At 45.4% G+C, this 23,438-nt stretch overlaps 1 protein-coding gene across 1 annotated transcript in view; it reads left to right on the forward strand.

Annotated features, from left to right (window-relative positions):
• Positions 1–23,438, forward strand: part of ATRNL1 (attractin like 1) — a 2,439,979-nt gene that overhangs the window by 1,585,648 nt on the left and 830,893 nt on the right. Inside the window, exon 25 of the mRNA XM_078643887.1 lies at positions 20,360–20,421. Coding sequence (XP_078500013.1) covers positions 20,360–20,421 — 62 coding nt within the window. The remainder of the gene's footprint in view (positions 1–20,359; positions 20,422–23,438) is intronic.

Consider the following 23,438-nt stretch of genomic DNA (forward strand, 5'->3'; position numbering starts at 1 on the left):
CAACACTGTCATCCAGACTTCATTGGCTTAGCATAGAGCCCACAATCAAATTCAGATTCATATGCCTGGCGCATAAAAACCTTTCAGATACAACCACAAATATCTCTTGTATGAGATTGTTAAACATGTTGCATCCATATCATTCTGCTCTCCTGTTAGAGCCCTCATTGTCATAGCACTAGCCCTCTTAATTTCTATGAGGATTATGTGGCAGGTCAGTAACCACGCCCCACAATATTCCCTCTTTCCATCCATTTTGAACATGGTCATTCTTGATTTAGGGCTCTTCTCATGACTCCTCTTGCTCAATTGACTTAGTTCTCTTACTCTTGTTTGCTCCTAGTTAAGCAGGAGGGCGCCTAGAGGCTGCTTGCCACAATGGAGCTCTACAAAACTGTGATCATTGACCTTCTCATTCACTCGCACGTGGATTCTCCTTTCTAGACTCTTGATTGTTAATTGCTGTGGTACCGACATTTAAAAGTAAGTTCTTCATGCTGTCAAAGATTTAACCTCACATGCTCTGAGTCTGACAGGCTATATTAGCAAAGGGAACAATAATAGTCTGTGAATCACAGAGTCCCTTGGGCATTGGGTCCCCTTGAAATGACCACTGAAGACAAGCTTGACAAGTATAGGCAAGAACCAAGTTTTTATTCTACACACTTGAGTTTTCAGTATTTGGTCACATGATAATGCATCGTACAATAATACGAGCAGATGCCTAGTTAAGCTCAGGGGAAGGGGAGAATGACCTTCATTTAGTAACGAAAATGCAAAGTTTTCAGGCTGACCAAGCTATTAAATTATTTCTTGCCTAAAATTTCAAAATGCAAGGCACCTCAATGACCGAGACAGGCACTTTCTGTGGCCAGTGTTAGCCTCGGCAAGAAAACATGGCTAAAGCCAGTCACAGTCACACCAATACTGGAAAATTAATTAAAAAATGTTCACAGTGGGAGTAATTAGCATTTGTACTGGTTAGTGATCGCTGTTGACTAGACCCTTTACGAGTAGTAATAGCATCAGGACCAAAGATGGGTACTTCATGTTTTGAGATTATATTCGTGTTTGAGTTAATAGTGGATTTACCATTGTGCAACTCTTCTAGTCTAGCCCATCACCTGGGCATTGATTTGTTGTGAATTGTGCAGAGGGACACTCTCATTTGTCTACATCTATTTGATCATTCAATTGACTAAGCACTACAACCATTCCAGTGATCATCTACCAAAACAAATTAGTATTTAAATACCTTTCTAAATAATAGAAATAAGTCCATGTGCTTGAGGCCAGCTGATCTTAGGTTCCATAAAGAACAGGAGCTGTCGGGAAAGGCTCATACACCTTCCTTTTTCATCCTAGTGTTTCTTGGTGGTAAGTTGCAGATTTTTCTGAGAAGATCCAATCTCTTAATAGGTAAATATTGCACAAATAGAGGTTTAAAGTTGTCAGTGGCTTTCCAGCAGACCATTTTATGGGTCGATCATCGGACCACTTATGGATCGATCATCAGGCCTTTGAATTTAATTTCGAGATGCAACCGGGAGCCAGTGCAATATTCGTAGAGTTGGGTAAATGTGGTCAGGCAAATAGCAGACGTCTTTAGCAGACAAGACTGGCTTTTGGGATTGCCTATATAGTATTGTCCGTGAGTACATTTGTGGCAATTAAGCTGGGGTGACACATTGTAATTGCTTTTTTTCCTGCATATTTTTTCAATAAAATTGTAAACGAAAAAAGAAATAGACAACAGAATATTATGTACTTTTTTATTTTTTTTTAATGAGGGCAATGTAATTTTGAAGTGCTAATTCCATGTCACATAGATGGTTTCCTTGACTAGCTGCCGGTCTGGTTTTTCTTTAGTGTTTTTTCCTACTGATGTTTGGTAAGTATCCCCTAAAACAACCCAAGCCAGGTCCCAGACTTGCAAGTTCTGTGGGTCTATGCCACCAAAGACTTCCCTTCCTGTGTGACTCTTATTCCTCTCAACTGCCATGATCTCGCTGATATGAGCCCGTTCCTCATCTTTAGACGTCCTTACTTGAGTCAGCCCCTTACTAGATACTTCCTTGAGCCGAGCTCTCGTTTTTGATGTTTTATGAGCTGCAATTTCCCTGGTCCAGTCTATGTGAGGAACTGACACATCTCTTGATTAGGCCCCAAATGTTTAATTTCTTATTGGATTTGGCACAACTGTGCCCCTGGCGAGAAAATAGTAAATACAGGAGGGGGGGGGGGCTTCAACATATAAAAGAGACATGTAGAGTTACTGTAACACATTTTGACCTAAACCTTGACAGGAGAAAATATAATCACGAGGTTGCTCTCCTCACTGCTTGGAGGTTGCATTTGAAAAGAGGGTTGGAGAAGAGACTTTGACCTGCGTAAGTGGGTATCACGGTATGAGTAGTTCATTTCTTTTTTGTCAGCTTGCCTAGTGGATTGAGTCACTTTTTTCAGATAATAGCTTTTGGGTAAACCCATGGTAGGTCGGAGCAGAACTTTTATTTATGTAGGTTTGTGGCATTTTGATGGCACGATTTAAGGGTAATGCAATGCTGTACAAAACCAGCATCCAAGATTGCCATAAAGAGTTATTCACAAAGTTCAGGTGAAAGGGGTTACAGTTGTCAGAAAATGGTAAGGACCTTTCTAAGGTGTGGAGATGGAGCGTTCCTTGAGGAGATGTGTCTTTAGGTCTTTCATGACTTGGAACAGAGTATGGGCAGTTCTGGAGATAGCAGGCATATTGTTGCACCACATCCCAGGTGTGTAAATACCTGTTTTTATTTTCTTTCTTGTATTTCTTTTTGTCCATCTGGCAGTGTTTTGGGTGCGTGTGTCATGAACCACTGGAGATGGCTAGCTTGCTTTCCTGGTAGTTAAGGATACCTAACTTGCACAGATAAGATTAGAATGGCCCGGATTCTAAATGAGACAAAAAGGATGGCTCTGAAATAGGGTCTAGGGGATTACATAGGGCATTTTCACTAATGGTCTGGGTTGAAAATAACAAGGACAGCATAGGAGTATTTTTCTGAAAAGGCAAATTGTCAAAGTGTCAATTAGTGCAGTCGGAGGATACAAAAGCAAAACCTATGGGAACAAATGATGCAGGGAGGTCAACAGACAACCTGTACTGGACAGCGAAGGGTATACTGCATAGGAGGCATACTATCAGAATAATCAGATTAAAACTTATGGTCGGCGGAGAGGACACCGAGCATATGATGACCTTTTTCAAGATGAAGGGAAAGACGATTATTGCTGAAGGGAGCAGGGTTACCTGCAATATTTCTTGAGAGTGCTTCCAAACGTGCTCGCAGACACTGGCCGGGGGGTCTCGTCTTTCTCCTTTCGTACTCTAGGATTGTTTATGTGGGGAAGGAACACTCCTTGTGCATGGACAGAGATGATGCCAAGGCCACACTGCCTGGCCAGGGGTCGAGGGGAAGATGGTCGGCAGACTGGTTCTCAAAACAGAGCTCCACCCTTTAACCATGTTCACTCAACCAAGTTTCTGGCACAGTTTGAGAACATGCCCAACTGGCCCGTTCTGCCATGGAAACAATCTCACTGACCTGGACTTAGGCCAATTCGGGGCTACTTACGGCGGCCACATTCTGGAATTTCTTTAGATCTGCTCTTTTTCTGTTTACATAAGCAAGTTAATTTTGTGGAGGGAAATGATATAACTGAATCCTCTTTAAAATGAAGCCAGTGGAATATGGTGTATCACAAGATTGCCTACATTTGGGAAACAATCGGAAGAGACTCAGAAGGATACATGCTTTTACATAATGCGCTTCCTGATTGTGGCATTTCTAGGTCTGGTGTAAACTCACATAGATGCCCCCCAACAACTATAACATGATATGTTAGTTTAACGTCATCAAGGTAGTCTTGCCAGGTAACCATTACCCCTTAGCTTAATGTGGGACTTCTTTGTTTAATGTGCCCGGTAAGCTGTGTCTAAAATCCATGATCTAAGTCTCCAAATATACCGCAGGCTGCAGTTAGAGCCCGCATGATCGCAGTTGGGCCATGGGCGCATATCAGCCACCTCCAGAAGAGCCGAGTCACAGACAGGGGAGCAGTTAGCGGTGGATCTTGTCTCAGTCACAAACTTGCACAGTGTAGCTGACCACCCTGCAGATCTGTGGATTCCTTGGTTCAGTGACACACGGCCACCCCAGCTGTACTCTAAATATCTCAAGCATCATCCCAGTCACGTTCATCATGTAAGCAGCCTCCTACATTACCTTCTTTTCCCCGTGAGCCCCCAGCCTCTAACACATGTCCCCCCTTGGTCCTGATCTGTAGGAAGCTCCACCAGGGCTACCCACCTCACTAACTCCTACTATCTATTTCTGCTTTGTTAGTGTCTGGTCCACGCTCACTCATTTAATGTCTCCATATGTGGAATTTCCCACCAAGCCCCTCCATCCTGCCACTTCCTGTGGGCTTGTAGCCTCTCTTGCCTTAATCCCAAACCACATTTCTGTCAACGCGTTGTACCACCATCATTTTCAGGTTCTCTGGGGTCTATGAGTGCTTTCAGACAAAACTCTTTGCCCTTTAAGATGCAATGAGGTGTGAGTAAATGGAAATCCACCAGACCATGAACATAACTTACATTTTGGGTGGGAAAACTAAAAAACGTGAAGATACCTGCATCTCCGTACTCAGAATGGCACTCGAATTAGGTCACTCTCACCTTTTTTCCAACATCTCCATGAAGGTGCTAACCAGGGCACATCGACCTCCACTTGCAGATGTGGCACGATGGAGCTCTTGAATGTCAGAGAGCCGCTCAGTCTTAGCTGAAACCTAGCTCGGCAGCCCATCCTGAAAATGATGGTTTTCTAGCAGCCTCTGACTGAATACAATAGGCAACTCCTGGTTGCAATAAAATTGATGTCTATTTGAGTATCTTTGTGTGGCCACAAAGTCCCATGCAGTGAACCAATGTCATGTGCTTCAATGACCTGCTTGTAGTTGCAATACCTGGGCCCAAAGAGTTGCATCGTTCTCCATACCACCCTCAGAACGTTGCTCACAAGAGCTTTTACTCTCTTTCAGTTTGGCGGTCAATATACAATGCACAATGCATAGGGGAGAGGTCAGCCCATGGGAACATGGAAAAGACTTGAAGCATCCAAAAACAAATTGGAAAGACATCCTAAATTAGGGAGCACATGCAATCTCTAATTAATTGCCCCCAGTGGCTAATTGCCTCCGCTCCAGTACAGTTTGGACTAATGTCCTAATTGTATTTGAGTGCCCCCCAGAATAAACATTGCAAGCATTTGATTGAATATATTAACAGTGTGGGGTTTCGCTAATTAACTTACGAAAAACAGGTGAAGGCTCCCTGAGTTACTGAAATCACTGAGACCCCATCTTTATTCTGACAGTCTCTCTTTTCCTTGTGCAATCCTGTCCTCTTAATATTACCCATGTTTCCTAATAGTAAACACCATCAGCCAATATTAGAGGTTCTTGCCACATCTGCTCCATCGTATGTGGTGGCATGCAGTTTCTTGACGACACCTCCCAAAACTGCAAGTTATGATACCATACCGTAATGCACTACAAAGTTTGCTTTTCTCCAAGAGACCAGAACCTGTCAGGCCTCTCACATAGATCATATACATGCCTCGTAGTCTCTATATTGGATGTTTACATCCTTATCCTTCCACCCAGACAACCACCTGACTGTGATATTATGATTCAGCGGCCTTCCATTGAACTTCTAATTGCATGAGGTGAATTGGTTGGTGTACCTTGCTTCTTGTTGCGGTTATTTTTTGACCTCCAGATTGCAGTGAGGAGGTAGGTCGTCCGGCAATAACCGCGTTCAATGGCAGACCGCACACAGCGTGGTTTTCCCTGTAATGCCTAAGGGGCCTGATTACCGCTCCTGTAGGGCCAGAACCTTTTCCCTCTCTTCACAATAGGTTGAGAAAGAGATATTGGTTCAACTACGCTTCACAGTTGGTTAATTTGGATTGGGCACTTCACCAATTTGGACACCCGTCCCAGTTCCCTGTAGAGTAAGATGGTTAACGGTCCTGATGAATTGTCACAGATCATTTGTGACTTTGTTAAAGGCAAGAAACATGTTAACCTATATTTCACTCTATCCCTTAAGATAAACCAGAAGGAACATTATTTGCGGTCTAGTTTCACTTGGTTTTTTAATCTTGACAAGGACCACCTTTGCAATAAAATAGTGACAATGTGGACCTTAGTCACTTTTAGCATATCACTCACTCTCCTTCCAATCTGCACTTCTAGCCCCCTCACCATAGATTCATTATAAAAGATCTCCGGCACAGAGCTCCCTCGAGGGGCCCGTTGGGTGTTGCAGCACCGTCCCACCGAGGAGCTGAATGATGAAGCATGCCAGCCATTTGGGTGGGTGAGGGTTCTTTGTCCTCAATATTCACATTCCACCAACCTCCCTTGTCATGGGTATGTACTAGTGGTGTTCTCCCATGAGACATACTCTTTATATATTAAACATGGAAGGATACATATGTTTATATAAATATACAAAATTGTGACATCTTACAGGGAAGAGAGGGCATTGACACTTGGGAGAGCATTCGGAAGGTCTGTGGTGTGGAGTAGAAATTATTAGTGATGGACTGAAAGTAACTCCCAAGAGTCCAGATGGTTTGGACAGGAATTAAATGAACAAGTGGGTTTGAGATTGTTCCAGTCTCGTGTTGTAGGAGGATACCCAAGAGTTGCTTGTTGCTGAGTGTGGGGGGTGTACACCCAAAAAAGCTTGCGTTTGGGTTCTGTGTGACATTTTTATATTTTGAATCATGCCAAGGCTTAAGACCTTGTCAATTCAGTACCCCCTGTAAGAGGTAGATAATCAGCTCGCAGGTGTGTTTTCTTCGTAGTGGTTGTATTCTAGATGACACAGAGGACCTTGAATCTGATGCTCTTCTTAAATGTGATTGTCTGCTGCATGGAAGACTATCTTAAGGGGCGTAAGGGTGTCCCTGGACTTACAGTGAGCTGATCACTGGGAGAAGGTGAAGACCTGCAAGGGTGCACAGACCTCAGGTGGTGCGATGTAAGAATTAATTGTAACAGAAGACAAAGCTGCTGTCGGGCATTCGGGATTTCCTTCAAATGGATTCTTGGACAGTGAATTATCTGTCAATTTGGAAGTTTGGTGTATTTGTGTATAACGTCAGCAGTGGACTAAGTTATCCATGATCATTGCTGCGGGCATAGAATGGATCTGGTGCTTAAGGGAATTGTCCTTTATACGAACAAACTCAATTTTTTTGTTACTATCAGAGATGGCTGCCTTCCAGGTCTGAATCAGAGGGAAGGAGTGTTTTAGTATTTGGATGTTAAGGAGCTCTAGTGGAGCTGTGTCTTGTATGTCAAGTAGTTTCACATATAGTTCGAATATTTCTGGCAAGCAAATTGTCGTAGGTGATGGGCAACAATGGGAAAATAGGTATCTCTATCCGGAGCAATAGCCACCTGTCACAAAGGTTGTGAATCATTGAATGAGTCGTCATCAAAGACCATTTGTGATCTTTAGGGGTGGACATACCTGTTCAAACAGGACTGTTAAAAAATGACTAGCCGACCCATGTGTGTGATGTGTAGTACGTCATCTACGTCACGCCCCAGTTCCTTGGTCCGAAAAGGTTTCATTGATTTACACTTCCAACAAAGTCCCTCGTAGACCACAGAACTCGCACAGGGTGTCTCACACCATCCCGGTAATAGGGATTTCACTGTTCCTGGCAACATGTTGCTTCCCCGTCCTCAGAACATGGGGGTCATAGTTCATATTTCTAGAGTATTCTGACATTGTCGTGCCTGTGACACCCACACGTATGCACAGCTTTACACTAAAATGCTGCTGGACTTACTGACGTTACATAGACTAGTATTGGCTTTCCGCGGGCTGAACTGCAAAGGGTTAAACCTTGCACTCAGCCTCTTCGCTTATTAGGTCATGAAACTTAAATCCTTGGTTCATGTGATATTCTATACTTCTGTCTCTCTCAGTGTACACATTTATATAGCTCTGGTTGCAATCCTTTGCTATTTTACACTCTTTCCCTTCAGCTAATCAGCATGACGATAAACCAAGTGTCAGCAGTGTATGCCGAGTCTGGAGCAGTGTAAACAGCTGGGATGGCTTGTTTCCACACTCAATCAATTTTCACTGGTTCTGCTATTTTTTTCCAGCATGCCGACTGAGAGCCCCTTGGTTACATGTCCACAGCCTTTAAAATGACATTGGAATAACACATTTTGAGATCGGCGAACCTATGTGCCCAGGCTGTTTCCTTTTGGACGCTGTCCTGGCACAGTGGGTCTCGCTGGACTGAATCGAGTCAGCCCCCACACGTTGGTGCCCAAGTCAAAGGGGCCTGCAGCAGGCAGCTTATGTCCGAATCATGCAAGGGCTGACTCAGCTCTTCATCAGTTTTTGGTGGGTAAAATTCAATGCTCAAGAGTTGGCAACTGATGTATGGCATAACGTACAAGCCACTGGATCTTATAAGAATATTTTAAGACACAGGAAGAACCATAAGTATGTAAGTATACAGGGAAATTAAACTGAATCCCGTGTTCTTCGTTTTTTTTAAGGTCAAAGAATTTGAAGTTGGCTTGTAGTATTGATTAGATGTAGCTAGGGGTAATTTATTCCCCATGGTATATATTTCCAGCACTATGCCCTGCCCATGTTTAATTACCTTGGGGGTCATTTAGAATTTGGCAGAGCAGGTGATCTGCCATACCTTGGTGTTATACCCCCTTCACCAGAATCGTTGTTCTCCCACCTTGAGATGCAGGGAAGCCCAGGGGGTCTCCCAGGGCCCAGAGGATGCTCTGCTTGCTCTGCCAGCAGAGACCTTTGACTTGGTGCACTGGCTGCCTGTGCACCACCAGGTCACAGCAGCGCTCTCCCCCACCTCTGGTCAGGGTCTGATGATAGGAACTAGATTGCCTTGCCCGGATCTACCAGGCAAAGCATAGCAGGCCTAGGCAAATAAATCGATTAATGTCCCTGACATGAAGGGAGAAAACTCCCCGTGTTAAATAAAAAAAAAACTCTCAGCCTACTTGAAGTCTGGACTTGTTTATTGATAAAAAGCAAATGATCAAGGAACAAACCAGTGTTTCTTTGCTCTTACAACGTTATTTGGTACATCATTCTAACATTTGTAGAAAATGTATTACTTTGATTCATTTTCTTCACGAAAGCAATGAAATAGTCACTTGTTTAAGAGTGAAACTGCAGGTAACAGGAGCTAAGACAAGTACCTCTGGTTCCCATGAGAAAAATGTCAAAAGTACTTTGAATAAGAGACGCACAGCAGAGGCTTCACTGCTGAGCTAAAATGATTCTAACTTTCTTGCTTCCGAGTGGCCCTCATATATTGGTGTAACATAGGAGTACGTTATAAATACTGTTTAAAAACAACCTGGCTAATATAAAAGTGGTAGTCTAATAGAAGTAAAACTATGTGTATGTTTACAATCCCCTCCGTTTTGTACCTAGACATGCAAATCTAAACCAGACCTTCGGCGTAGAATCTATTAAGTTCCAGCTCAAGCCTGTTCCATTTTTCATAAAAACTTTCATCGCTAGTAGCATCCCCAGTGGTAAGTGGGTAAACATGGGCAAGGCCTTTATCGGAAGCAATATGATACATAATTCATAATATTAATTTATCAACACACAAAGTCTTAGTATGATCAGTATGCAAGAAATGTTTACAAGATTTCCATACGCCCTCTTGCCAAAGGAGCTGGTAAACCGAGACCATAGCTGATTCTGTATATTCTTTAACAATCTATGTACAGAGTCAGCACCCACACCTTTCTGAACTTGTTCTGTGCATTGACCTTGTTCTGTGGGACGAATAATACCAGAAGTAGGTTCAAACAAATTGTTCAACTTTTCGGCAGGTGATTCACCCTTGTTTTGCTTACAATTTTAACTGGCCACAATTTCTCACTGCATTCACGAAGGAGTCTTTCTCATTACTCAAAGCATCACTATCTTTCAGGGCCTGTCAATTTTTCTCTATCAACTGATCTCTCACTTAACTCAGAGCTGTTCATTGTAATAGCTGATTCATGTCTGGCCAATTCGATTCATCTCAAATGCAGCGTTCAGATCTTCATGGAACTTAGAAGGGGTTTCAAGCACACTGGAGAATTATTTCTTTATGCTCATTAAGTATGACAAGGACCATGGGAATTGCAGTATTATTTTCCCCACGGGCACAGAGTTGTCTCTGAGACGCCTCATACTCTGCGTCACTAGAAGCTGAGGAAGCTTCATCCCTCAGTTGCTCTGTTTCTCTCACTGTGTGCACCCCTGTGCACATCAGGCTGTGTCACGTCTCCATCTGCTTTCGTTCTTCTTTAAGAGGGAGTTTTACCTGGAATGAATGAATCCAAAGACCAGTTTTCTGGGTCACAAAGTCAGTCTTTTGTCTTGTGCGCTCTGCTGGTTGTCTGATGTCGCTCGCTGCTGCAGCCGCTGCACTCGCTTGCTCTTTTCCGTATTGTGTCCTCCCCGCTGCTGAAGCAGCCTGCACTTTCCTGCTTCCGGGTGCACCTGCAGATGCACCCGTGGCCCATCCAGTCAGCAAGGGAAAACCAAGAATTCAATTAGATTTGTAGATTCATATAGCACGGCTTATCACACATGAGGGTATCAATGGCTCTGTCCACGGGCACGGGGAAATTAAGTGATTTGCCCAAAATCACAGGATGTTGAGCCGATGCAGAGACTCGAACCCATAACCCAAGCTCCCGAGTCAGCAGCTCTAGCCACTGCGCCACATCCTCCAGAATATCTCCCCTAATTCAGAACCTTCCATCCTCTGTTGGTTTGGATAGATCGAGGAATAAGGAAAGAGGAGGTGGTGCTGTGGGGGCACACGCCTGAACTCTTTCCTCAAGTAGCCAATTTGTTATTCAAATTTCTCCAGGGTCCGCTTCATTCCACGTGCGAGACTCCTAATTACGTTTGTTCACTTCCTAAAAACTATTAAGAAATATTGCCCATTGCTTGGGGTCAATATTGTTTTTAGAGTCGTTAGTTTCTTTCTTAAATCAGTCAGTCTTTCTAAGTCAAAGGTATCATTCTTCAGAAAAGATCATTTCCCAATCTTGCTAATGAGTCTCACCAATTGTTTCAAGAACTTGTACATGCTTTTTCCATTATAGTGGTACAGTACACATCATGAGGAGTCCCTTTTAATTGGGGCTATTCTTAGGTTTTCCTTCCCCTGTATCCCCTGTATCCCCTGTTCTCTGTGTTGCTATCTCCCCTGTGTGCTTCTCCCCATGGCCCTGGTGTTCCTGTTTCCCACGTGTGCCTCTCCACCGCTCCTATGTTGCTCTTTCCCTCATGCCCCGCCCTCAAAAAACTCCCCGACCTGCTCTTCCTGTGCCCCGCCTACCTCCGTAGTTCTGTTTTTTAAATATATTTGTTAAATATATATTTCTTGTGTAGGGCCAGGCAGCAAATTACTTTTGCACACTTAGAATTTATGTATTTTAATTGACCAATGTAAGAGAATCCCCCATTTTAGATTGGTAAATAAAAAGTAAAAGAAAATGATGCCCACGCCTTCACACAAGAGAAGCTACAGACTGACGCGAGCGACCAGCAACTGTGGCCATGTCATCTCTTCTTTTTTTGATGCCGATAGGAAAGAGCACTGGTTAGTGTTGGCAAAAAGCAGTGGCGGAACCAGCAGGTCCCAAATGCAAGACTTATTGGCTTTATCAAATCTTGCTATTTTAGTGTCTTCTAACATGCATGTATAATCGTGCTCTTCTGTTTCAACAGCGCCAATTATGGTATAATATGAAATTTCCTTCTCAGCCAATGAGCTCAAATTTCCATTAAAAGGAAAGTGCGAGGGTAGGGTTCTGAATAACTAGTCATCCATTTAATGGTGTGTATGGGAACTCCTTTTGAGGCTTGTTTGATGATCCTGTCAGCAGTCATTTTAGGTGAGTAGTGATGTCACAACTAGGCCTTCAGAAGAAAATTTAGTATATGTTCTCGCACAGGTTTAAGGGGATCTCGTGATGTATAAAATTGATTATTTAGGGGGATTAGGAGATAGCTTGTCTTTTTATTATTATCCTACTGGAGTTTCTTAGCTTGTGGCGGACACATACCTTACCACCAGGCCTTACCACCAGAGTGAATGCTTGTCAGGCTGTACCAGTCCCTTTGTCTTAGAGGAATCTCAGAACAGTTTCTAAAAGTTGGTGGCTGTTCGATTCTGGTCTTTTTGATCCCAGGAGACACGCTGGCAAGGCAGCCTTGTTTTGCTCGGTTTCCCACAATCTCCACATCGATTCCTGAAGCGACGCATAAATACATGTCTAAGTAGCGCAGAACTCTGCCAACAAACATTATCAACCCCGGCTCCCAGAGGTGGCCGCTCTGCAGATGTGAAAGGTTCTGTAACAAGTGTGAAATGGGCATATCCTTGCCGTGGCGTTCTGAGGCGGGCAGCCCTCCTCGTCTGCTTGCATGCAAAGAGGACCAGGAGCCCCCCTACACGTGCCAACAGACGCGGGGGGTGTCTGCGCAGCGCAGAATACTGAAATGACGGGACTGACCTTTGCGTGATAATATTTGTGCGAGGAACGCATCTGGTGTACCGACCATTTGTAATGCCGATGGCTCGGCTTATCGGTTCCCGCCACAATAATTGTTTCTGGGGGGCGAGGGGCACCGCGAACACCCCTGGAGGCTGACATTTTAAGTGAAAGTAATTACAGCCGGGCGCAAATGAAAAGGTGCCGCTGACAAGCCACCTCTAAGGAGCCTCCCTCGAGAGCTGCCTCAGAGATGGAAATGACGTCACTCTGTCTTCGAAGATAGCTCCCTGAGCCCCCAGTCTTCCGAGTGCGACGGGGCTCCGTTTGAACTATAAATGTTTTTATTGTTGGAATTTGTTCGGCCACTATACATTTACCAGTACCACATATGTTCCATTGTGATATTTAAGTGTTAATACCCGGAACTGCGGGCAGTAAGAGCTGTTTCTTGCTCGCTCCCTCTACAATAGCCCCATAAAAATGTTGCAAGTAATTATCAATCATTATTGCCTGCAGCTGTGGGCAATAACATTCTTGACACAATTAAGTGTTATTTCAATAGCTTGCCCAAAAGGGGGGAAAAATTTGGAGAAAAATAAACAAACTGCCTTGCTGCTTATTTTTTCATTGTTATTCGGCATTTAGCCTTGCTTGCCCTTTCCCGTGGCTGGGTCTAAACTGCAATGCCATGCGCTGCAAAAAAACGATGGTTTTAACCCAGATCTGTGACTGGGCTGAATGTCTGATTAATTCAGCATTCTGACCATCATCTGTTCTTTTTGCGTTTGTCGCCCTAAGTGGGAAGGGTATGCCCAGTGCTTGAAATGGAAAAATAGAAGTGCAGGTACTCTGTACCAGAGTACCTCCTTGTTTCTGAGAAGTGCCTGTACTCTTCAATTAAAAGTATTAAATTTCTTTTCAGAAATGCCGGTAGTCTCCATCTCAAAATTAAAAAGTGACAGTACCGGCCCATTTAAAGCACTGGGTATGGCCAGGCATGGGTCCTGTGCTCGCTACGCCACAAGTTTCAGGCTAGCCTGGCTGATGAGGGGTGTTCTCCCAAAGCCGGTCCCAAGATGCTTGTTTCTGGTCCAGGGAGGACCTGGCCTGGCAGTTTGGGTTGAACTGACTGAACTGTTCACACAAGGAACAGGGTCAGGAATGATTTGCATATGGGCAGGCATATAAACTGGATTTGCATGGTGTGCAAAACAACGATGGATGTAACCCAGATCTGTGACTGGGTGTGAATGTTTGATTAGTTCAGCATTCTGTCCGTCATCTGTTCTTTTTGCACTACGCCGTGGTGAAGCAGTGAGTGGAGCCGGCAAACAGTAGTATGAAAGAAGAACGGCTCCACACTGAGACAGAGCTGGCACAGAAAATAAGATTTTGAAAGCCACAGTTTTGGGCAGCACAGTAAAAAAAATTACCAACAAACATAAGCGTGTGGAAAACACCAAGACAGGAAAGAGTCAGCCTTAGAAGGATTCACGAGGGGCCTATGTCCGTTGTTGTTGATAAACAAATGAAGAGTTCAAATTGGCTGCTTAGCTCTATGTTTTATTCAGAGATCTAATGTTGTATGGGTGCACAAGCTTGTTACTCAGAATGCAGTTCATAAGTTCTGGTAAAGAGATTCACACTCTTGATACCAGCATATGTACGACTTAATATTTGTAGAGAGCTGTTAGTATGTGTAGTAGTGTAGGATTACAACCATATTCCCAAACAATTGACTCTATTTAAGCAATTTACACCAGAGTTTCCCAAATGTGTTTGGTCCACCCAGGCACGCTTCCAAAGTAATGGTGGTTACTAATTTCCCACCATCTTTGATGATCTGTAGATGACATAAAATAACAGAGGGACTATTGACCAGATATCTCTTCATTCCTGGAAATGTGCTGTAGTTCCCTGTAGTACCCCTTTAACCCTCTTCAGGGTTTCCTGCTGGTGGCTATGAAAGTGCTTCAACGCCTCGCCTGGGGTAATAAGCACTAAGTGCATGCAATTACAATACAATACAACGTGAGAACCAGGGAAATGTGATCCCAGGGGTTTCGGGTCTCTGTAGTTTCAGTCATGCACACTACCTGGTTTTGTCAATGGTTTATGGTGTTCGGTCTAGTGCTTTAAATGGGTAGATTCTGTCTGGCACCACGTATCTGTACTTTAATTTGAAAGGGAGAGTACCTGCACTTCTTATCACCACTACAGTTCATTTAATGGAAGAGTACAGGCACTTTTCAGGAGCAAACAGGTACTCTAAATAGCGAGTACCTGCACGTCTACATTTCCATTGAAAGCACTGGCCAGACCCCCTGCCTTCAAATGTCCATTCCCCTCAACTGTGCTTGAGCCTGTCAGGTTGCATCACATGGCCTGGCTATTGAGAACGATATGATTTTTCACATAACTGTGCTTTTTGTCTATTGGTTAGTTGCATATTGAGGTCTGTGGTGTGTTTTTCTTTGCGTGATGCTCGTTGTTCGTTTCTAGGAAGTGCATACATTCTGGACAATGAGTGAGTTTGACGTGGATGACTGTGTAGATTGACTTACCTTCCTAAAGACCTTCTCTATACCTTTACTAGATTCATGGCTTCTTTTCGACCTATTTAGGCTCTGGCCCCTTTAAAGCTTCAGCATATTCCAGCCAATCATCAACTTCAGCATCACACAAAAAGTGAACACTTCCTGCATACCCTCATCAGCCTATAGGGTATCACATGCTGTAAATATATATCGGTAGTGGTGGAGGCTTGAATTGTGTTAGGGTAGGCCCACCGTTTCATCCTTCTGAGGTTGATAAAAATATGCTCCGGTTGGTTGTGCAATGCTAACACGTTTTTTACAGGCTTAAAGACACGTGAATTTTCTTTGCACACACTATAAAAATGATTTATTTTGAAAGTGTCATTGTGTTGCTTCGGCTGGGTGACGCACAGTCTTGTAAATTATTTAAGGTGGGGTTAGGGGAGGACAGACTGCTTGTGTTGTAGAGGATGTAACAACCTGGCATTGACTTGTGAATATTGATATTGCATGATTTCCTAGGGTAATCTATGTCAGCATGCGAATTATGTCTATGTTTGGCTTGGAGAACAGTTTTTGGCCGGAAAGGCTTGAAGCGTTGTGGTTCAGTTACAAGGTGCCCCTCCTCCCAAGGGGGGCCTCTCTTATATCAAATGGAAATGAAAGCAGGTGCCTTCTTTGATGGAAGACATTAATTTAGAGCTGCTGCCTTAGATCCTTTACTGTGTCCCTTACACAGAGAATTTCTGAGTGCAAATGTTATTCAAACAGCATTTCATTCATTTACTGACAAACAGGAAGTAACCACGGTATCTGAAAGATACCATTAGTTATAGATTACTTACCTTAGAATTACCCCAGACGTCAGACTGGATTCAGAGAATTTTTCTCTTAGCAGTAGCCTTGCTCGTTGGTAGGTGGTGTTGGTCGACTCTGTGTCCTTAGTGGTCGCCGGAATGACATCGCAGTGACTACTTAGACGCCGCCCCTGCACGCTGAAGTCAGTTCTTTCTTTTTCCGCGCTATCCTTAGCGCAGATCTGGAGAGAGCTACCCCTTATTCACTTTTTGAATAATTTTTTCTCTACTTTTTGTCGACTTCTTTTTGAGTCTTCGACTCATGGTGTATGAGGGATGTCCCATCGTCGGACTGGATTCAAACCGTGTGAGGCCTGTAACGCCTTATGTAGGTTACAGACCCCCACCTCGTGTGCCTTTGGAGCCTGGAGGGTGACCATGACCCAAAGTCGTGCTCCGACTTACGGGCCATGAATCCAAAGTCTTTGCGGGAGTGGTCCCGAAAGCTCTTGAAGGCCCGGCATTTGGCTCTGCGTTGCTCGAGGTCCTTGTCGAGAGGAAGGTCGGCCAAGGAGCCGCCATCACCACTCGTCATCCAAGTCTTCGAGATCCTCGGGTAAGTTGCTGCACAAGAAGAAGGCGAAGAAGCAGCATCAGTCTTCACCTTCTCCCCGCCGGCCTGCTGATGCGGGACCCGTAGAGTCGTCGCTCTCCAGCTCCATCATCGGAGCCTGTTCCAGGGACGACTCCGAATTTCTCTCCTTTTCCTGTATCCCGAGCATCCCCAGCCCAGCTTTGAGCTTTCTATGAAGTGCTTTATAATATCTTGGTCAGCCCGACTCTGCCGGCGTACCTTCGGGCTCCGCAGACTTGGCTAGGACTTGGCTAGGGGCCCAAAGGGGCTACTCCCTGCCCGTATAGACTACCCCTTCCTCCATGCCACCATCCTTCCATCGCATCTCGGAGGATCAATTGGCCATTCTCTGCTGAGAAGTTGCAGCTCTCTTGGCCAAGGGAGCTATTGAAAGAGTCCATGTGCCAGAAGTAGGTCGTGGTTGCTATTCTCACTACTTTCTGGTCCCCAAGAAGGACAAAGGTCTGCGTTCTATCTTAGACCTCAGGGCCCTCAACCACTTTCTGTGGAAGGAAAAGTTCAAGAGGCTAAATTTGGGTCAGGTCCTGTCTGTCCTTGACCCCGGAGACTGGATGGTAGCGTTGGACTTGCAAGATGCACATTTCCATATCCCCGTCCTGCCAGCCCACAGGCTTTACCTACGGTTCACGGTAGTTCATGAGCATTTTCAGTTTACCGTGCTCCCCTTTGGCCTTATCAGCGCCCCTCTGGTATTCACTAAAGTGATGGCAGTGGTGCAGCTCATCTACGCAGATCAGTGGTTCTAGTGTTCCCCTATCTCAATGACTCGCTGTTGAAGGAGGGCTCACTCCAGGCTGTTGTCTCCCACCTCCAGACTACGGCGGACCTCCTGCGCTCGCTGGGGTTCACTATCAATGTGCCAAAATCACACCTGATTCACTCCTAGAAGCTCCTTTTATTGGAGCAGGTCTGGATACAGCTCAGTTTCGGGTTTATCCTCCAGAGCAGCGAGTCCGGGATATCTGGGCTATGATACCGATGTTTCAGCTTCTATCCTGGATTTTGGTGAGATTGACTCTGAGGCTGCTGGGCCTCATGGCCTCCTGCATCCTGCTGGTGGATCATGCCAGGTGGAATGTGCGGGCTCTGCAGTGGGACCTGAAGTTCCAGTGGGCACATCATCAGGGGAATATTTCAGATGTCATCCAGATCTCGGAGGGGACTGCACGTCAATTGCAGTGGTGGCTCCAGAACCAGGATTGGGTAAGCAGCAGATCCCTCTCCCCTTCCCCAACCAGAGTTGACAGTAGTAACGGATGTGTGACTTCTGGGATGGAGCGGTCACCTGGGAGAGGCAGAGATCAGGGGTCTCTGGTCTCCGGCTGATTCCGGGTTCTATATCAACCTGTTGGAACTCCGGGCGATTCTCCTGGCACTGAAAGCATTCCTTCCCTCCCTCAAGGGGAAATAGTGCAGGTGTTCACAGACAACACCACCGCCATGTGGAACTGCAACAAACAGGGCGGGGTGGGGTTGTGGACTCTGTCAGGAGGCTCTTTGCCTTTGAACATGGCTGGAACATCAAGACATATCCCTAGAGGTTCATCACCAGGCAGGCTCTCTGAGTTCCAGGGTGGATGAACTCAGCCGTCGGTGCATGATGGATCATGAATGGTGTCTTCACTCGGAGATGGTGCAACATCTCTTTCAGCAATGGGGAGAGCCTTGTTTAGATCTGTTCGCCACTGAAGAGAACGTGCAGTGTCAGCAGTTCTGCATGTTGGAATTTCCAAGTCAGTACTCGCTCGGCGACGCTTTTCGACATGAGTGGAATTGCGATCTCCTGTACGCCTTTCCGCCTGTATAACTTTTGTCCAAAGTGCTGAAGAAGATCAAGCGTGACCGGGCCAAAGTCATTCTTGTGGCTCCGGCCTGGGCACGAAGAGTCTAGTTCCACAAGCTCTTTAGCATGGCCATAGATCCTCCGATCAGACTGCCACTTTGGGAGGATCTTCTGTCACAGCAGATGCCGGAACCTGTCCAGCCTCCACCTCCTTTCTTAGAGACTGAGCGACAGCAGTTGACAGCTTTCGACCTTCCACCCGAAGTTTGTGATGTCATCTTGGCAGCCAGGCGTCCCTCCACTAACAGGGTATACATCTGTAGATGGAACAAATTTGTGGCATGGTGCACAGCAAAAGCTGTGGATCCCCTCTCTGCCCCTCTTTCTGAGGTTCTCTTGTTTATCCTTTCTTTAGCCCAACAGGGTTCTGCCTTGGGCACTCTTAAAGGCTACCTCTCGGCCATATCGGCCTTTCATCGGCTTCCTGATCAGCCTTCTCTTTTCAAGTCCCATATTGTAAATAGATTCCTAAAGGGCATTACTCATCTCTTTCCTCCTACTCCTTTTGTAATGCCCCAATGGGATTTGAATCTTGTCTTTACTTACCTTATATGTGCTCCCTTTGAGCCACTACATAACTGCCCTCTTAGACTTCTTACTTTGAAGACTGCCTTCCTGCTTGCCATCACCTCTGCACCAGGGTGAGTGAGCTTCAGGCTCTATCCTCAAAGCCTCCTTTTCTTGCAGTCCATCCGGACAAAGAAGTCCTTCGCACTAGGCCTTCTTTTCTACCCAAAGTGGTTACCTCTTTCCACATAGGTCAGACCATCACTTTGCCCACGTCCTTCCCAACTCCGCACCCTTCCGATGAGGAGGAGAGACTACACCGTCTGGACCCAAACTGTGCGCTGTTCTTCTACCTTGACCACGATAAAGATTTCCGGGTGGACGATCAATTCTTCGTTTGTTGTGTGGTTACCAAGAAAGGTCGGGCCGTACAAAACAGCACCCTCTCTCGATGGTTTGTTCTATGCATTAAAATTTGCTATTCATTGGCGAAAATGGAACCTCCACTGGGACTGCACGCCCATTCTACCAGGGCGACAACAGCTTCTACTGCTTTGGGTTGGGGAGTTCCGCTCATTGACATCTGCCAGGCAGTCACATGGGCATCCTTGCACACGTTCACAAAACATTATTGCCTGGATAGCCAAGTCCGGAGAGATGGCTTTTTTGGCCATTCTGTTCTCCAGGACTTTCTGGTGTGAACATGACTCGCAGACCCACCTTCGGGGTTGGCAATGCTGGGGTATCTATTCTAAGGTAAGGAATCTATAACTAATGGTCTCTTTCAGATGGACAAGTTGCTTACTTTCGGTAATGATGTATCTGTAGGAGACATATATTAGTTATAGATTCCTTACCGCCCCACCCATCTTTCCTGTTCTGCGAACTAACTTCTAAGGATAGGGACTCCTTACAGGGCCCTAGTTATGTGCCCCAGTGGTTAGTGTCTTGCATGGCTCTGTGCTTCTGGCATGGAAAGTCGTGTCCGAACTGACATCAGCACGCAGTGGCAGCGTGTAAATAGATATCGCAACATCATTCCGGCGACCATACCGTTGACGACGGACACGGAGTCGATCGACGCCACCTACCGACGCGCAGGTGTACTGCTAAAAGAAAAATTCTCCGGATCCGGTCTGATGCCTGGGGGTAATTCTAAGGTAAGGAATCTATAACTAATATATGTCTCTTACAGATGCATTGTTACCGAAGGTAGTAACTTGTTCATTTGGCTGACTGTGACTATTGCATCACCGTTACTGGAACCATGTAAAATATGCTTCTTGTCTATTTGTTCCTATCCTACTAAGCATTCTTAAGTTGCATTAAAATGGTATGTTGACAGTCTGTAAATGAATACTTTTTTCTTTTTTTGCAGATCGCCTTTTCTCAGCACAACACGATCATGGACCTTGTGCAGTTCTTCGTCACATTCTTCAGGTAATTGATGGTTCCACTTATGATTTGTCGTGTCACGGATGGGATGAATGACAAAGAAAGGGCAGCGTTTTATTTGAGCTAGAAAGCCTCCAAGCTCAAGGTGACTCCATCACCACTGTAAAGTGTCCACTGCAGCCTAACGAGGGCGATGTATTGATTAGCACCAGACAGCAGGTGCTGATCGATGACACCACACAGGCCTGTGAACAAATGGTGCTGTGACCTGTGCCATAGCCAAGTTCTTGGAGACAGTGCTGTTTAGTGGTACAGCGTTATTAATGTTTTGTAGGTCAGCAGGTCTCTTTGTAACCATTTGGGGGCGGTGGGCAAACAGTCATGGGACAAGCTGGAGTACAATTTAGGCCACTGAAGCCCTTCATCTTTTTCAAGTGTGGGGAGTCAGTTGCCCACAACGCCTGCCAAGGGCCTTCGTGCATGGAGTGAAATGTGCCTCATGACAGATGTTTGGCGAGCAAATGACAACAGTAACCAGGGTTCAGTGGGCCCCTCAATACTCGGGTACCCAGCATGGAGATGACGCATTTTCCCATGGGTCACACAACTTGGTCTAGTGATAAATCGGGATTAGAACGCAGGCCGCAGTTTAGACACTTGAAGGAGTGGTCCAAAGTCTCTTCTTCAGGACATTTCATTAAAAAACATAAGGACAACTCTATATAACTGCAATTTGCATTAAAGTTTCTCTTACAATATGAATATAAAGGCTCCAGATACCATGCCACACACAATGCTGTTGATGATAATGTATTGTACAAAATCTTTCTACCAAATAATAACTAAGGTTCACTCCCTTTCTTTCTTTCCTTCTACATTTATTTTACTCAAATGCATAGTTGATGTGTTTTGTTGTGTTTTGTACCTAGACAGATAGATTGTTCATGATTTAGTGGCTAAGTTGTTGGTACTTGAACAAAGAAGCGTCGGTTCCACTCCTTACTACCCTATCTGAAACATCATGCAATCCCGGGCAAATTACATCTCCATGGGTTGCAATATTCGTCAGAAATCAAAACTGCTTGGAAACAGGCTAGCTGTATGAATACATCTCTATAAAAAAAACGGACATCACCAAAAACAAACACTCCTAAAACCTGTTGTGAAAATCACTTCCCTTTCTCCCCCAGTACTTGCTGCGATGGATTGTGAGACCCGAGCATCACCTATAAGGCACCTCCTTCTCAAAGGGCAGTGACTTTCCTTTGCACTTTAATGTATTATTGCTACATACTAGAGAAGGGTCGGTAGTCGCTCTTCTGTACAGCTGAGTGTTCGGCTGCACGTTAAAAAGAGCTTTTACTCTGTATCTAGTGTGCCTCTGTGCATAAGAGGAGAGCCCTGTCTCGTGAGCACGTATGCAGTTTGAAGGCATGCACAGATGAAGCAGACCCAATACACGGGTCACCAATAAGCTGCAACAGGCTTTTGTGAGGGTGGTAGGGGTGTATTAGAGTATCTGTCTGTTGTCAGAGCCTTCGAGGCTGCACTCATAAGGAGGGATGACAACTACTTGTGGGTGGGAAGGAACAGGCCTGGCGGGCTCAGATAGATAGCAGAATAAAGGGATAACATTCTGTGGTTGGAGAGGTGATTGGTGATGGCGGTGTCTGACATAAACATGGTGGTTCAGAGGAAGGATGCAATACAACGATGAAAAAGTTGTGTATCTTCTCGTCTTTGCAATAATTTGATGAAGACGCCGGTTATGCGCTTATTAAACTGTGAGCACATGCCATCAGATGCAAGTGAGGGCATCCGCAGCGGTGTCACACGGCTCGGCACTGCAGCAAGGTTGTGTGTTTGCGTCAGGATCACGACCACCGGTGGATACTGCGCACCTGAGCACTCCTTAGATGCAGCGACCCGAGGGAGCTGCTTTGGAAGGACACCTCGTCCTCTTTAAACCCCTGACCCGCACCTCGTGTCCTCTGATGAATGCGCGCGCGCCGGTCTCGACACCCCGGAATCGATCGTAGTGAGGCGCAGGCAAGAGTCGGGCCCTCTCCCCAGATTAGAAACAGCCAGGCAGCACCGGGGGACTACAGCAACTAAAATATTTACTGAAAGTCGCGGAAATGAAGTTAGCTCCATGCGCAGAATGGATTTTGCCGCCTCCTTTCCAGAAGCCGAGCAACATCGATTTCTAGTTTGTGATGAATTAAGCAATTTCTGCTTCCTTTTGGAGCCCGTGGTTCTGGGGTGCGCGCTGTTTGCCTCTGTGTGATGGGGGACACGTTTCCTGCCTCCTACCTTTATCATTTAGTGGTTCGTTTGATGATGTGCACAATCTGCTGTTGGCAGGGGCGGCTGGTGAAATTTGAAAGTGGAGGGGCGTAAACTAATTTGCATATTGCACCGCAGCGATCGAGCGCAGCCCGAACCACCTTGCATCCATCCATACATCATTCATGCATCCATCCATCCACCCATCCATCATGCATCCACCCATCCATCATGCATCCATGCATCCATCCATACATCATTCATGCATCCACCCATCCATCCATCCATCCACCCTGCATCCATACATCATTCATTCATGCATCCATCCATCATGCATCCACCCATCATGCATCCACCCATCATGCATCCATCCTTCCATACATCATTCATGCATCCACCCATACATCCACCCACCCATCCTGCATCCATACATCATTCATGCACCCACCCATCCATCCATCATGCATCCACCCATCATGCATGCATCCATGCATATATCCATACATCATTCATGCAGCCACCCATCCATCCACCCACCCACCCTGCATCCATACATCATTCATTCATGCATCCACCCATCCATCCATCATGCATCCACCCATCATGCATGCATGCATCCATACATACATCATTCATGCATCCACCCACCCATCCTGCATCCATACATCATTAACACACTGAACTATCTCAAGTCATTTGTGCAAGCTAGTTTACTGGAACACCGAAAAACACACACTCTTACCTTGGTGCCGGTCCCGCACACGTCACAGGCTCAC

This window comes from Lissotriton helveticus, chromosome 5_1 (assembly GCF_964261635.1).
Source record: "Lissotriton helveticus chromosome 5_1, aLisHel1.1, whole genome shotgun sequence".
In the NCBI taxonomy this organism is placed as follows: domain Eukaryota; kingdom Metazoa; phylum Chordata; class Amphibia; order Caudata; family Salamandridae; genus Lissotriton; species Lissotriton helveticus.